The following is a 15151-nucleotide window of genomic DNA, read 5'->3' on the forward strand; positions in this document are numbered from 1 at the left end:
CATGAGGTCAAAGGAACTGCCTGAAGAGCTCAGAGACAGAATTGTGGCAAGGCACAGATCTGGCCAAGGTTACAAAAAAAATTCTGCTGTACTTAAGGTTCCTAAGAGCACAGTGGCATCCATAATCAGGGCCGGCGCTCCGCACACGCACATCACGCACTGCGCGTAGGGCACCAAGTGCTTGGGGGGGGCACCAAAAAATCTGGGTCGTGAAAATATCATCACAATATAGGCTACTAGTATAAATAACAAATAAAATATTTCTAGCATGTTAATATACAAACGCAATACAAAAGTAATATAGGCCTAGACCAAATTAGTCGAGAAAAAGGTGAATCTCTGTGCCAGTCTCCCTCTGGTGCCCCCCCTTCCCCACCTCCCAGTGGTCTGTTCAATTATGCTTCAATCAATTTCAAATTTGGCCGACACCGACCTCAGACATGGCCTCGAAAAGGCACCAAGAGTCGGGGGCGGAAAAAAGAAAAAAGAAGAGACAGCGGGATGATGCTCGCGCGTCGCTTGCAGGTAAGACAATGTTTTAAATAAAAATGTTAGTTTTGTGCGTGTAGTATGCATGTCCAGGGGCGTCGGCGCGTCCGCGTCGCTAGTAGCGCAAAAGATCCGGGGCTTTAGCCCTGCATGTTGAGTCTTTTATTTTAACGGGGTCCGGGGGTTTCTCCCCCGGGAAATTTTGAAACTTGGGCTGTTAAAGATGCAGTTTGTTTGAGAAGGAAAGGAAGGCCAATCGTTGGGGTCCTCATCGTCATATTTGAATGACAAATAAAGCTAATTTTCCCCCTAGGTAGGCTATACGTTACAGATGTGTGTGCATATAGCTATTAGTGCAGAACGTTCCCTATTGTAATTTCTTCGCTTCAATATAATGCCTATCTGCCTCTTGGTAAGGTGAACTTTAGAAAAACCCTGCAACTGAACGTGATGTGATTTTGCCAAATTAGACCGCTTAGATAAAGTTTTTTCGTTGTTGTTCTATGCGGTCATTTTCAAGAGGTTCGGCCAAGGGCGACATCTGTTGGTGAAACTGAAATTAGAAAAAAAAAAACACAATCTCAGTGTTTGTATATTTTCATATTCACAGAGTTGTCAAATTATTAGGGCTGGGAAAATATTAATCTCGATTAATCGCATCCAAAATAAAAGTTTGTGTCTACATGATATATGTGCGTGTACTGTGTATAATTATTTTGTATATAGAAATTATATATACAAAATAATTATACAAAATTATATATACAAAATAATTATACAAATTATATAAATTATATATACAAAATAATTATACACAGTACACGCACATATATCATGTAGACACAAACTTTTATTTTGGATGCGATTAATCGCGATTAATCTTTTCCCAGCCCTACAAATTATGAACAGAATTATTATATTGTGCCTCATCAGACCTCTTTTAAAGGTAAAATAGAGTTTTGAATTTTAAATGTTCCAGTGACACATAGGCCTATATAAAAGACTAATGTGTGCAATATTTTTGTATGATGGTTGATGGTTCAATCAAAAATGCATTTCAGTAGAATCCCTGAATATTTTGTCTTGTATTTCTGAATGCAGGGTCAATGCTAAAATACATGCAAGGAGCAACTCAAGGCCAGGAGTATGTAGAAGTAAATTCTACTGTGCAGTTATGTATGGTTATTTGCAGTTTAAAATGTGCACTTTAAAATTCATACTTCATAAAATTCATACACTTATACTGTTATTTGCACTTTAAACTTTTTTTGCACTTTTAACTTTCTGTGTTTACATTGTTCTGTTCCAATTATTTATTTGCAGCAGTTATTTTGGAAGTAAAGAGAACCTAACTAAGAAATTCTGAATGGTAGTTATTTCTTTGGTGGTGGTGGTGGGGGGGGGGGGGGTCACCGCCAAGCGTTTGTGCTTAGGGCACCCAAATGGCTAGCGCCGGCCCTGTCCATAATCTTTAAATGGATGACGTTTGGGACGACCAGAACCCTTCTTAGAGCTGGCCGTCCGGCCAAACGGAGCTATCGGGAGAGAAGAGCCTTGGTGAGAGACGTAAAGAAGAACCCAAAGATCACTGTAGCTGACCTCCAGAGATGCAGTCGGGAGATGGGAGAAAGTTGTAGAAAGTCAACCATCACTGCAGCCCTCCACCAGTCGGGGCTTTATGGCAGAGTGGCCCGACGGAAGCCTCTCCTCAGTGCAAGACACAAAAAAACACCTGAAGGACCACAAGATGGTGAGAAATAAGATTCTCTGGTCTGATGAGACCAAGATAGAACTTTTTGGCTTTAATTCTAAGCGGTATGTGTAGAGAAAACCAGGCACTGCTCATCACCTGTCCAATACAGTCCCAACAGTGAAGCATGGTGGTGGCAGCATCATGCTGTGGGGGTGTTTTTCAGCTGCAGGGACAGGACGACTGGTTGCAATCGAGGGAAAGATGAATGCGGCCAAGTACAGGGATATCCTGGACAGGTTTTACCTTCCAACAAGACAATGACCCTAAGCACACAGCTAAAATAACGAAGGAGTGGCTTCACAACAACTCCGTGACTGTTCTTGAATGGCCCAGCCAGAGCCCTGACTTAAACCCAATTGAGCATCTCCGGAGAGACCTAAAAATGGCTGTCCACCAACGTTTACCATCCAACCTGACAGAACTGGAGAGGATCTGCAAGGAGAAATGGCAGAGGATCCCCAAATCCAGGTGTGAAAAACTTGTTGCATCTTTCCCAAAAAGACTCATGACTGTATTAGATCAAAAGGGTGCTTCTACTAAATACTGAGCAAAGGGTCTGAATACTTAGGACCATGTGATATTTCAGTTTTTCTTTTTTAATAAATCTCCAAAAATGTCAACAATTCTGTGTTTTTCTGTCAATATGGGGTGCTGTGTGTACATTAATGAGGAAAAAAAATGAACTTAAATGATTTTAGCAAATGGCTGCAATATAACAAAGAGTGAAAAATTTAAGGGGGTCTGAATACTTTCCGTACCCACTGTGTGTATATATATATATATATATATATATATATATATATATATATATATATATATATATATATATATAAGGCTATATTATATAATCTAATATTATATAATGTTGTGCGCTATCTGTCAGGCCCACTGAAGGCTGGTCAGTATGTCACGTGTGCACTGAAGTGAACTAACCCTGAACATAACCTGCTCTGGAGCAGGTTATCTTCAGAGAGCAAGGTACTATGGTTACTTACATACCCTAAAAGTAACCTCTTAAAAGTTAAGTAACCCAGCTTATCCTCAAACTTACCCGGGTATGTCACATAACCTGCTTTCTGGAATATACCCCAGGTACTTTGAATGAGTGTTTATGCTTTCGAGGTTTTTAAATAAAGCTTGATATGTGTTTGGGAAGATGTTCTGTTTATGTTTTGTTGACATGTCGAGTGTTTTCTGTATTATATTTAGTTTTTTAGACTAATTGCTAATTAGAATATTGTTCAGCAGCTAGCTAAATTCGGTTATGTATGTGGCATGCAATGTATAAAGTAACTGTGATGAAGAAGGCATGGAATTGACAAGGAGGGTGGACAAATTGTCATTGTTAAGCAGTGTATTTATGGGTTTATTCCCAGTGCAGTTGATTTTGATATTTTGAGCATTGTTTGTTGATTAGCTGAATACTTTTGTGGATCCTTACCTGTTGTGTTTGATTGTACCTGTTGAGGAGAAAAAAAGTGAGAAATTATGTCATTGTTTTGCATACCTGTTGAAGAACTATGAAAGAAAAGTGTATATTATTTTAATGTTTAAAAACAGTAAATTGTTACATTATTTATACCACCAGAGAAAAAGCTTTGTGTGGGCGTGTTTTTTTTTTTTTTTAATCTCCCTTTTTCAAGGCGCAAGTAAGATAAATTTAGCAGTCTCAGTCACAGTCCTGTCAGACCCATGTCACTATCAAGCTTACCACTGTCTTTTTTTCCACACAGTATCATGAAGATATGTATGTATGTATGTATGTGTGTGTGTGTGTGTGTGTGTGTGTGTGTGTGTGTGTATATGTTTATATTTTGTTCTTAATATATGTTGTTTGTATATCTGGAGTTTGTAACAAAAATAATTTCCCCCTGGGATTATTAAAGTATTTCTGATTCTGAGACTTGCTAAAGAATCAGAATCAGAAATACTTGAATAATCCCAGGGGGAAATTATTTTGTGCATTTTCACAACAGAGTTTTGATTTATTTTCTGTGTGTTCCGAGTGTGTTTTTATACTTTTCTAGTATCACTCATTTAAATGGGAAGCTTTTCATATCTTGTATGTTATACCTTTTGAACCCTTCTGTCATTGTATTCATTGTTTTTATTGTTAACACACAGACCACATCTATCCCCCGCACCTTTGAAAAGCTTGCTACGCCACTGGCTGAGACAATATCTAAAACAACATCATCTGTGCAACAATTTAAAATGGAAATGTTACAGAAATAAATATACTATTACTATAATAAATGTTGTTATACTCACTGGTGACAGACACTTTAAATTTCTTGATTGTGGTCTTTTCTCTGGTGATGATTTGTAGTTTATACTGTCCAGAGTCTGTGGCATTCATTCTTGTAATGGTCAGAGCTCCAGGCAGCTTGTCCAGCTCCAGTCTGTCTTTGAATCTCTCACTAATACTAGGTGTTTTTGAATGAACTTTAACAATGAGATGCTTTTCAGCTCCAAATGTCCACAGCATCAAGTCATCGTCCTGTATTATAGTATCGGTCTGGAGAGTGACAGAATCTCCTGGCATCACTGACACTGTCGTCACTTTACGTCACAACAGCACATAGAAACAGAGAAATTCAGGAGATAAAAAAGAAATGAATTTAGGTTGCAATTTCAACATCAGATAAAGTTATGTGACTTTTTTTTTTTACTAGTTTTACATGTAGCAAAAACTTCATTTAAATTTTGTGTGCAAAGCAGAACCTGAGGACACTCACTGGGGACAGACACATTAAATCTCTTGATTGTGATCTTTTCTTTGTTTATAACTTGTAGTTTATACTGTCCAGAGTCTGTGGCATTCATTCTTGTAATGGTCAGAGCTCCAGGCAGCTTGCCCCGATCCAGTCTGTCTTTGAATCTCTCACCAATACTAGTTGTTCCTGAATGAACTTTAACAATGAGATGCTTTTCAGCTCCAAATGTCCACAGCATCAAGTCATCGTCCTGTATTATAGTATCGGTCTGGAGAGTGACAGACTCTCCTGGCATCACTGACACTGTCGTCACTTTATGTCACAACAGCACATAGAAACAGAGAAATTCAGGAGATAAAAAATAAATAAATTTAGGTTGCAATTTCAACATCAGATAAAGTTACATGATTTTTTTTAAAACTAGTTTGACATGTAGCGCATACTTCATCATATCAAATTGATTCAATAAAGCATCTATAGGAATGGTTTTTGTAGTATATGTTATGAAAATAATCTCATAGGCCTTTTTACAAGAATTAAGTCCTAATATTTTTAGATTAAAATCACAGCATTATGAGATTACAATCATAAGGAAGAAAAAAACATCAAAGTGAAGTAAAATGGAGGATATTACCTGAATCTCTAATTTTATGACTTTATTCTCATAACATTATAACTTTTCTTGAAATCTGAGTTTTTTTTTTGTTTTTATTATTGTAGCATGCTACGAATTAAAGGCATTCAAATCTGTAAGTAGTTAAATTTGGTTTAATTTTGAGCAACTATTTCTGATCGTAAAAACAATGCAAGATCATTAAAACACTGAAAGACTCGATATAACAAAAATTGTCTTGTATTTGGTTCTTTTGCTGCTGCTTAGTTTATAGAGTCCAGAGTGAGAAGTTATTTTTGCTTTGTCTCAGTGGATGCATAAGATTTCCTGACCAAAATTAAGAAATTACTATTAAAGATTTTTAATTATAATTTATTTGATAATAAATCCTAAGTTTTCTAAACATTTATAGTTACAGGCCTCCTGCATGTTAACAGGTCATGGCATAGAATGCCAGTACTTTTTTGTGCATACCGGCACTTTTGACATGATGCTCAGAGTCAAAGTGTCAGTGTCTAGGTGATTAGAAATGGCACTATATAAATCACACTACCAGGCAGGGTCACCTCTCGTTTCGACAAATCACATGAACGAATGCAAGCGCGGAGTCGGTCAGGTTTTTGCGATTACATCATTTTAAGTCCAAGGATCCAGTAAACGAATTCAAACAGTACTGTAAGTATACAAAACTGCACTAATGCAGAGAATTATACTTTTCAGCATGTATTTGGCTTAAAAGCAAGAGTGTTTTATAATGAATGCTGGCTGAAGGTGTTTTAGATTATATGGTGGTCAGTGGTTTAGCGATTCTGAATGGATCCAGTCAGGTCAAGGCAGGAGGTTTAGTGGTCTTTGGCCTCTCCCTGTGGTCATGTTTGGTATCGCAGCTTGAGTTGTGCTTAATATTGAAAACTATTCTTTATACAAGTACTTGTCATATTGATATATAAAAACAGCATTTTTTGGCCAAATTGTATAGGCACAACAAACTCAGTGTTCTTTATCATTTTTGGCAAAAAAAAAAGGTTTGTCTAAAAGGTTTGTTCTTGTTACAGTTCCGATTTGTGTGCAGATTTTCTTGGTTTCGATTTTGGAATTCACTGGATATTGCCTCTCAGAACAGTCTCTCGTAACGCCATGAGGTCTCGTTACACATCGGTGCTACTTTTAATTAATTGTATATGATAGAATGATAGAGGGTTGCACTTTTTTTCGATAGTCCACTTGAGACATTCTACTAACTATAAGTAAATTTGTAACTACATGTCAACTACATGTCAACTAATTCTCATTAATTTGCAACTACATGTCTACTAACTCTCAGAGTAGACTGTTAGGGTAGGTTTAGGGTTAGTAGAATGTTGACAAAGAAAATGTTAGAAGCATATTAAGCAGACAGTCTACTAATACTCTACTAACTGCTAGTTGACATCTAGTTGCAAAGTTACTTACTGTTAGTAGAATGCCTAAAGTGGACTATCTAAATAAAGTGTTACCGTTTTGACTGCTATATTTATTGCTGTAGCATTAGTAGACTTGTCATATGAGGGAAAATTGAGCCACATTTAGCATGTTACATTAAATAATTAAAGACTCCGATCCAATGTATAATGCAATATATATGCAAATTATTTTGTGATCACCAATCCCGCCTTAAAAACAAACAGATGAGCCTGCATTTCTTGTCATTTATGCATATTTATTTATTTTGTTATGCTCTTATTTTATTTAGTTTTTAGGCATAATTCATTTATATTTTATTTTGTTTTATTTTATTTTATTGTGTTTCATGTATATCTGTTTACTCAAGCTCACTTGCTCCTATTTTTCTTTTAAATCTCTTTACATATTTTTACAAATCTATGTTGAATGTGTTCCACTTAATACACATTTATGCTTAAATATTCAAATAGTAATTTTATGTCTTTTCACTCATCAAATTGCTATGACAGTTTTTCACTAGTGGTAGTTCTGTGTTAAATCAGACATTTGAGCACCCCCATATAGCCAAAATGGCATGATCATAACACCTCAGTCAGCGAATATTCGTCTGTGAGATTGGTAGTCGAATCAGGCTCCTCCTATAGAAGCGTCGAATCATCGACTATTTGGGTCACCCCTAGTGCAGTACTCATATTTATATTGCATGCCGAATTTGTTTTATGTCATAAAGCTATGCCATTTTTGTGTGAATGATCGGTGGCAGAATTGGCTCTGATGTAAATGCCGCTAGCTAAAATCTTGCCTATGGCACCATATTGGTCAGGGTCGGCCCTGCGGTAATACTTGCCCGTATGTAGTTCAGCAATCTTTCGGCGATAGTAGATAACCACGGCAACTAAAACTGCAGCCAACAGCAGAACAGCAGCAACTATCGCTGCTATTTCACCAGAAGACAGGGTCAATTCTGAAACAGCTATAGAGAGACAGTTAGGCAGTTAGTGTGAAAGGATGTGTCTATCTGAATTTTTATCTGAAGCTGGTTTGATTATATTATTATTAGAGAAGACTTAATTTCCCACAATTAATTAGACATATTTATTGTTCATCATGTTCATGTAATTGATATTTTTCTAATCATTGATCTAATTATACTGTATGTCATTACATTGAAAGATTAGAGTATCTCACCACTGACAGAAAGAAGGAATTGCTGTGAGCTCTCGCGGCCTCTGATCTGTAGTTCATAAAGTCCAGCGTGTTCAGTTCTGCTGTTCTTGATGAGCAGAGATCCAGTCTGATCCAGCTGCAGTAGATCTTTGAATCTCTCATCAGCATTGTTTAATGAGGTCTCTTTAGTCTCTACATCGATTTTAGCCAGGAGGATGCCTTTATCTCCAAACCTCCACAGGATCAAATCATCTGAGTGTATTTCAGTATCAGTGTGTAAAGTGACAGAGTTTCCCTCCATCACTGATACTGACTTCACTCCATCCGTCTCATCAACTGCCTCTGGAAAAGAAATCACTCCAAGTGATGTTTTATGCATAATACTAATTTAACAGCAAATTAAAATTACTTGTGGTGTCTGAGATATAATTATTAACACAGTGCTAATCCAAACAAGACCATTATTACATTAAAAGACTTCATACTCACCGAAGACAGAAACACTAAATATCTTGGTCGTAGTCTGTTCTCTAGAGATGGTTAGTTTATATTGTCCAGAGTGTCTGATTCTGGTGTTTCTGATGGTGAGAGAGCCAGTTTTTTGGTCTAGTTGCAATCTGCCTCTAAATTCAGCCTCATCAGTGACAAAAAATGAGGTAAAATCGTTCTTTCTCGTTATTTGGGATATGACCAAGCCCTTAGCTCCAAACAACCACAGTATTGTATCATCGTTTTCTATTTCAGTAAGATCGGTGTGTAGAACAACAGAATCTCCCTCCATCACTGACACTGTCTCATCTGTTCCTGCACCAGACACACCTAGAGCATATTTAATCAGGTGTACAGATTAAACTTCAACACAGATGTCAATCATATCGTCCAGATTATAGCCTACAATTAAAAAAAGAGCCAATTCCAGAAATAGCCGATAGAAATTTCAGCAATTCCGATTTTAATGTTTTTTATTTATTTATTTGTTTTCTCTTTTTCCCCCATGTTACATGTAGGCTATTTAAAGCAGAGCTGAGTAATAATACTGCAGTGTATAAAATGAAATCGAAAGAAACGAAATCCATCACTTACAGTCCGTGAACAATAACAGCAGAAAGAGCAATCCCATGTTCTACACGTTGTTGTGGAGGTGTGAGGAATCTTGATGAAGATGATCTCTGGAGATTTAGATTATTCTGAGTCCTGTCAAACGCGGACCGATCAGCGCCGCATCTGGTCGAGCACAGCTATCCAGCTTTTAACGCTTTTGTAAACCCTTCGTTTCGGCAAGGGGAGGGGCGACAGTGGTGGCACCCGTAATGTCTGCCTTACGTCTCATTGGACAAACACCTGTGCTGTATTTCTAATGGAATCGATAAAGGTATGATGTCTGTTAACCAGACCTTAGGGCAGGTTATCCTCTTTCATGTGCCATTTTTCACCGCGGTCAGGCCACCCTCCACTTTGAAAAACACGGTCATTCTAGCCGCCACGTTATTTTGTGGTGCGCGAATATACGTTGCGGTAATACGAGTAAAAACTCAGATCAAAGGAAAAGCGATCTCTGGCATTCATTCAGCCAGTTTCTCTGTCAATGAATGAATAAATGAATAAATGAATGAACGAATAAATAAATACATTTTAAATAATACAAATGTTTTAAAAAAACGGTCTGAAAAAAATGAAGATGACTTCAGATGTTGAGTAATATTAAATGTAGAATTTCCAAATAATATGAAAATAACTGATGAGAAATAACAAAATAAAAGCCTTTCATGAATTTGCATAACCATATTTATCTGTACATTCACATGGTTATATTGGCCCAATATGTATTGGCCCAATGTCAGGGCTGTCTGATTTTCTGTTACAAAATAAAAGCCAAAAATTCATATATGACCAATTTTGTCTTTGATTTTAGATGGCTCTAAAAAGGAAACTCCTTGTTTCCACAGACCAGTTTCAATTCAGATTAATACTCCCCTACCCCAGGGTGGCACTCAACCAGTTTCAAGACGATCTGATGTTGCATTACAAAATAAAAGCCCTCCCAAAACTCATATATGACCAATTTTGTCTTTGATTTTAGATGGCTCTAAAAAGGAAACTCCTTGTTTCCACAGACCAGTTTCAATTCAGATTAATAGTCCACTACCCCAGGGTGAACTCCAACCGTTTTAACTGATGTGTCATTTCAAAATAAAAGTCATCTAAAACGAATATGCTGTTTTGTCTATTGGTTCAGGTTGCAACAGAATTTAAACTCTCTGTTTCCACAGACCACTTTCATATCAGATTGATTGTACATGTAATCCCTCCAAAAACTCAAAAAATGCATTTTTGTCTGACAATTCAGATTAAAAAGTAAACTCCCTGTTTCCACTCAACATGTGCCAGTATTCACTAATGTAATATATAACGAGAATGAACATTCACAATACTGTTATTGTGGGCACTTAAAAATACAGTGAAAAGTAGTTCTTACAAATGATTTATATATTTTTGGATTGAATTCATTTGATACTTTTTTTTATTATGTTATCAAGTTTGATTGTGGCAGTTAGCTGCATTTGTTAGTTATATATATATATATATATTTACCTAATCAAAATAACCCAACTGTAGTTTGTTTGAGATTAATTGGAATGCACAATGAAAAAAACATGCTTTTTGAAATTAGTTAAAAAATTTTATATATATATATACTGTATATATGTTTCCTTTTTAGATCTATCTGAATTTAAAGACAAAATTGGTCATATATGAGTTTGGGGAAAAAACTTATTATTTTTATTTATTCATTAATTTATTCATTAATTCATTCATTGACAGAGAAACTGGCTGAATGAATGCCAGAGATCGCTTTCACCTCGTTTCTGCCGGCCGCAGCGTCGTATGCAGCCGGGCCTCTAGCTTCTGTTTCCAGATGCTAGCGCGAGGCAGCCTCCGCTAGCGACGCAACCACCAGTGTTGCCAAATAATCCTCAAGTAAAATCGCTAAAGGCAGGTAATTTGTTGTTAAAGGACGTCACGACATCATTGGATGTTAATGCCACTATGTAACCATGGCGCAAGTGCTTGGGATACACACTGGAATTACTCAAACTTTCTTTATTTTTCACCAGCATTTTTACCTGTAATTAATTTACACGTTGCATTTCAATAAATGGATAGAAAAAAAATTATTTAAAAAGATTAATTTTCGTTTTGTGGATAAAACCAACAGTGGAAGAGGAAAGTTTCACAATTGATCACAGTGGACCAACAGTAAATGATTAGCAATCACAGCCCTAACCCTCAAAAAAAGTTACTTTACCAGTTTAATTTTTAAATCACCACATTTGCTGCTAGTTGCTTGAAAAAACAATTTACTAGGGTAGTGCAACAAATGGCTAAATCGGCAACGCTGCAGGCTAACTGGACATTCCAGCATGTCCAGCTAAAAGTCTCAAGCCACTTTTCCGTGGCCTACAGCAGCAGAAGCAAGCACGAGGCTGACTCCGCTTGCAACACTAGCCCACACATCTCAGTCTTTTTCCTCCCGCTACTAATAACCTCTTTTGTCCTTTTCAGCAGCCTCCAGCTCCAGTGGCAGACACTAGCGTAAGGCTACCTCCGTTAGCAGAGCAGGCTACACAAGTTTTTCCGAACTCCCTTCCTGTGGCCTATAGCCACAGCAAGCGACGCAAGCGTGAGGCTACGTCCGCTTGCAACACAGACCCACACATCTTTTTCTCATACCCCCTTTTTTCTCTAACAGTTTCCCAATAGGCCATAATCATTTTTATAAAGTCTCAAAAGTAAGTAACATATGGTTTTGTTAAACTTAATATAATGTATTAAACAATATCATGCACATACGCATTACAGCAAAGCCTACAGAGGGCTCCAATAGCTAGACAATCGTCTATATCGGTGGTTCTCGGGGCCCCCGGCCGCTGCGCGTCTTTGGGTGTCTCTCTCACAGGCCGCGTCCATTTGAAGTCTTGCAGACTCTACCAATGAGCTGATGAGTTGGATCTGCGCTACTCTCAGTCACTGAAGCCCTGTGAATTGCAAAGGCCGATTCCAAATCATCAGTCCTCATTCTGCTGGATCTTTCTGCTGCTTTTGACACTGTAAATCATCAGATTCTCCTGTCTACCCTCTCATCACTGGGATTCCACTTCGCTGGTTTGAATCCTATCTCACCGGTAGATCTTTCAGGGTGGCCTGGGGAGGGGAGGTATCCAAACCACATCAACTGGTCACTGGAGTTCCTCAGGGATCGGTTCTTGGACCCCTCCTCTTCTCCACATACACTACATCGCTGGGTCCCATAATACATGCACATGGCTTCTCCTATCACTGCTACGCCGATGACACGCAGCTCTATCTCTCTTTTCAACCAGATGACCCAACGGTAGCTGCACGGATCTCAGGCTGCCTGGCGGACATCTCGGCATGGATGAAAGAACATCACCTACAGCTCAACCTGGCAAAGACGGAACTTCTTGTCTTCCCTGCCACTCTGACTCTACAGCATGACTTCACGATTCAGTTAGGCTCATCAATGATTACCCCATCAACTTCGGTAAGAAATCTTGGTGTAATCTTTGATGACCAGCTGACCTTCAAAGAGCACATTGCAAAGACTGCTCAATCCTGCAGGTTTGCACTACACAACATCAGAAAGATCAGGCCCTTTCTGACAAAGCATGCTGCACAACTTCTTGTCCAGGCCCTTGTCGTTTCTAGGCTGGACTACTGCAATGCTCTTCTGGCTGGTCTGCCATCAAACACAATCAAACCTCTACAAATGATTCAGAATGCAGCGGCACGACTGATCTTCAACAAGCCCAAAGGAGCGCATGTTACACCTCTCTTCATCTCCTTGCACTGGCTACCAGTGTCAGCTCGCATCAAGTTCAAGACACTGATGCTTGCATACAGAACTACCACAGGCTCAGCACCCTCCTACTTCCACTCACTATTATGAAACTACATCCCCTCCAGAAGTCTGAGATCTGCTAGTGAGCGACGCCTTGTGGTACCATCACAGAGAGGCTCAAAATCACTCTCCAGAACATTCTCGTTCACCATTCCTGGCTGGTGGAATAATCTTCCCACCCCTATCCAGAATGCCGGTTTCCTGTCAATCTTCAAGCAACAACTGAAAACTCATCTCTAAACTCAAAAAAAAAAAAAACTCACTCTTTCCCTCTATCTTTCTCTCCCTCCCTTACTAGCTTGTACTTATTTGAACAATGACTGAGACTTGTTGTTACGAGCACTTCCTCTGTCTGATTGCCTCTTCAAGATGAATCGCTTTTTGTATTCCCCAATTGTGAGTCGCTTTGGATAAAAGCCAGACAACTCACCTTTTCCATATCACGGCCGGCGAGATTTACCCATCCAGACTGCGAGTTTCATCTCCAGTCGGATGCTAGGCAAGAGCCTCCCGACCACACAACTTGATCTTTTCCTTCTTTACCTGTCCGTCACAGTGAGTCTTGATCTCCCGACGGACGCCGGCGAGAGTCTCCCAGCCAGACAACCTTGACTTTTCAAGTCTCACGCTTAGCAAGGCCTAGCCATCTGACACAGTGAGTATTGTGCTCCCGTCGGGTGTCGGCGAGAAACTCCCAGCCAGACAGACTTACATTTTCCGTCCGCTCACGCCACAATATCAAACCCTCGTCGAAAGCCACATACCCGGTCGGTCAAGAAATTAGCTTTCAGTCCACCACCGGCGATGCTTAACCATCCGACTCGCGAGTATTGATCTCCCTCCTGGCCGGACAACTTCACCTTTTCCTCCTACGTCAGCGCCGCTGGCCCATCAAACGGGTGAGCATGCCCACCAGTTGGATGACGGCTAAGCGTCCCGACCAAACTTTACCTTTCCGTCTTTTCCTGTTCGACACAGTGAGTCCCGGCCAGACAACCTCACCTTTTCAAGTCCCAAGCTGGAGATGCTTACCCGTCAGATACAGTGGGTATTGTGCTCCCGTCAGGCGTCGGCGAGAGCCTCACAGCCAGACAACTTACCGCTTCATCCTACGGTCGGCGAGACCGACCCGTTAGACTCAGTGAGTATTGGCCTCCCGTAGAGCGTCGGCGTCTGCAATACTGGCCACTCCTCGTAACTAGCTCCCGCCAGATCTCTAGTGCATATTTTGGGGGGGATCTCAGTCTGGCGGCTGTCCTACACCCATTGCTTTTTGGGGGATACTCTGGGTTCGGGCCATTCCCGAGCTCAGAGCTCTTCCCCAGGACAGCACGCCAACTACGTATTACCATACTCGCCAAATACGCATTAAGTAACTCGTGCTAAATATATGTAAGTGTGAACTCGTGAATTGAAGTATAGGCCTATATGTGATAATCATCTTAACCTGCTGCTTTGCCCTTTTGAGGTTTTAATATTGTAGTATTATTGTATAAGAATAAAAGTGCCATATTCTTTTATTAATGTTGTGTTCTTGAGTCTCCAGCTATTGTTGCCCAAATAAATGATCTGGTCCAGTCAGGAACCTTGTGGTCTCTTCTTCTACTCCTTTTACTTTATTTTGCAGTGTTACACTTTGATGGGAGTAACTTACACTTTAATCAATTACAGAAAGGTTTGTTCTATGAAAGCATAAGCATGTTCAAAGACTGATTACAATGAAGTGGCATGTTACTATCAAGGATCTAGCGTTGTGCATCATATTACCGGTCAAGTTTTCCAGAAAGGATTTTTCGGACCCCTGCTAGTGGGAACCTTCAGAGAACTTTCCACTAGCCTACAAATACCATTACAAACCTTATAAAGCCTAAATCAACTATTAATCATTATAAAACATGGTGTCCTGTTTTGGGATATTCCATTAATTCAGTGGTTTTAACAAGCTACCAGTTACTACATGGACCATTACAGTTTCCATTGAAACCAATACAATTTCTATTATAACAAGTAAACCCATTACAAATTTTGTGATGGTTCCTATTTTTTTT

The 15151-nt window shown here is 39.1% G+C and overlaps 1 protein-coding gene across 1 annotated transcript in view; it reads left to right on the top strand.

The window, feature by feature from the left end:
* The first annotated feature begins 310 nt into the window (after positions 1–310).
* Positions 311–15151, top strand: part of LOC306875003 (uncharacterized protein) — a 262032-nt gene continuing 247191 nt past the window's right edge. Inside the window, exon 1 of the mRNA XM_079425355.1 lies at positions 311–525. Within this exon, the coding sequence (XP_079281481.1) occupies positions 441–525 (85 nt within the window). The 5' untranslated portion in view covers positions 311–440. The remainder of the gene's footprint in view (positions 526–15151) is intronic.

The sequence above is a fragment of the Barbus barbus genome (genome assembly GCF_936440315.1).
Source record: "Barbus barbus genome assembly, chromosome: 9".
NCBI classification, from domain to species: Eukaryota; Metazoa; Chordata; class Actinopteri; order Cypriniformes; family Cyprinidae; genus Barbus; species Barbus barbus.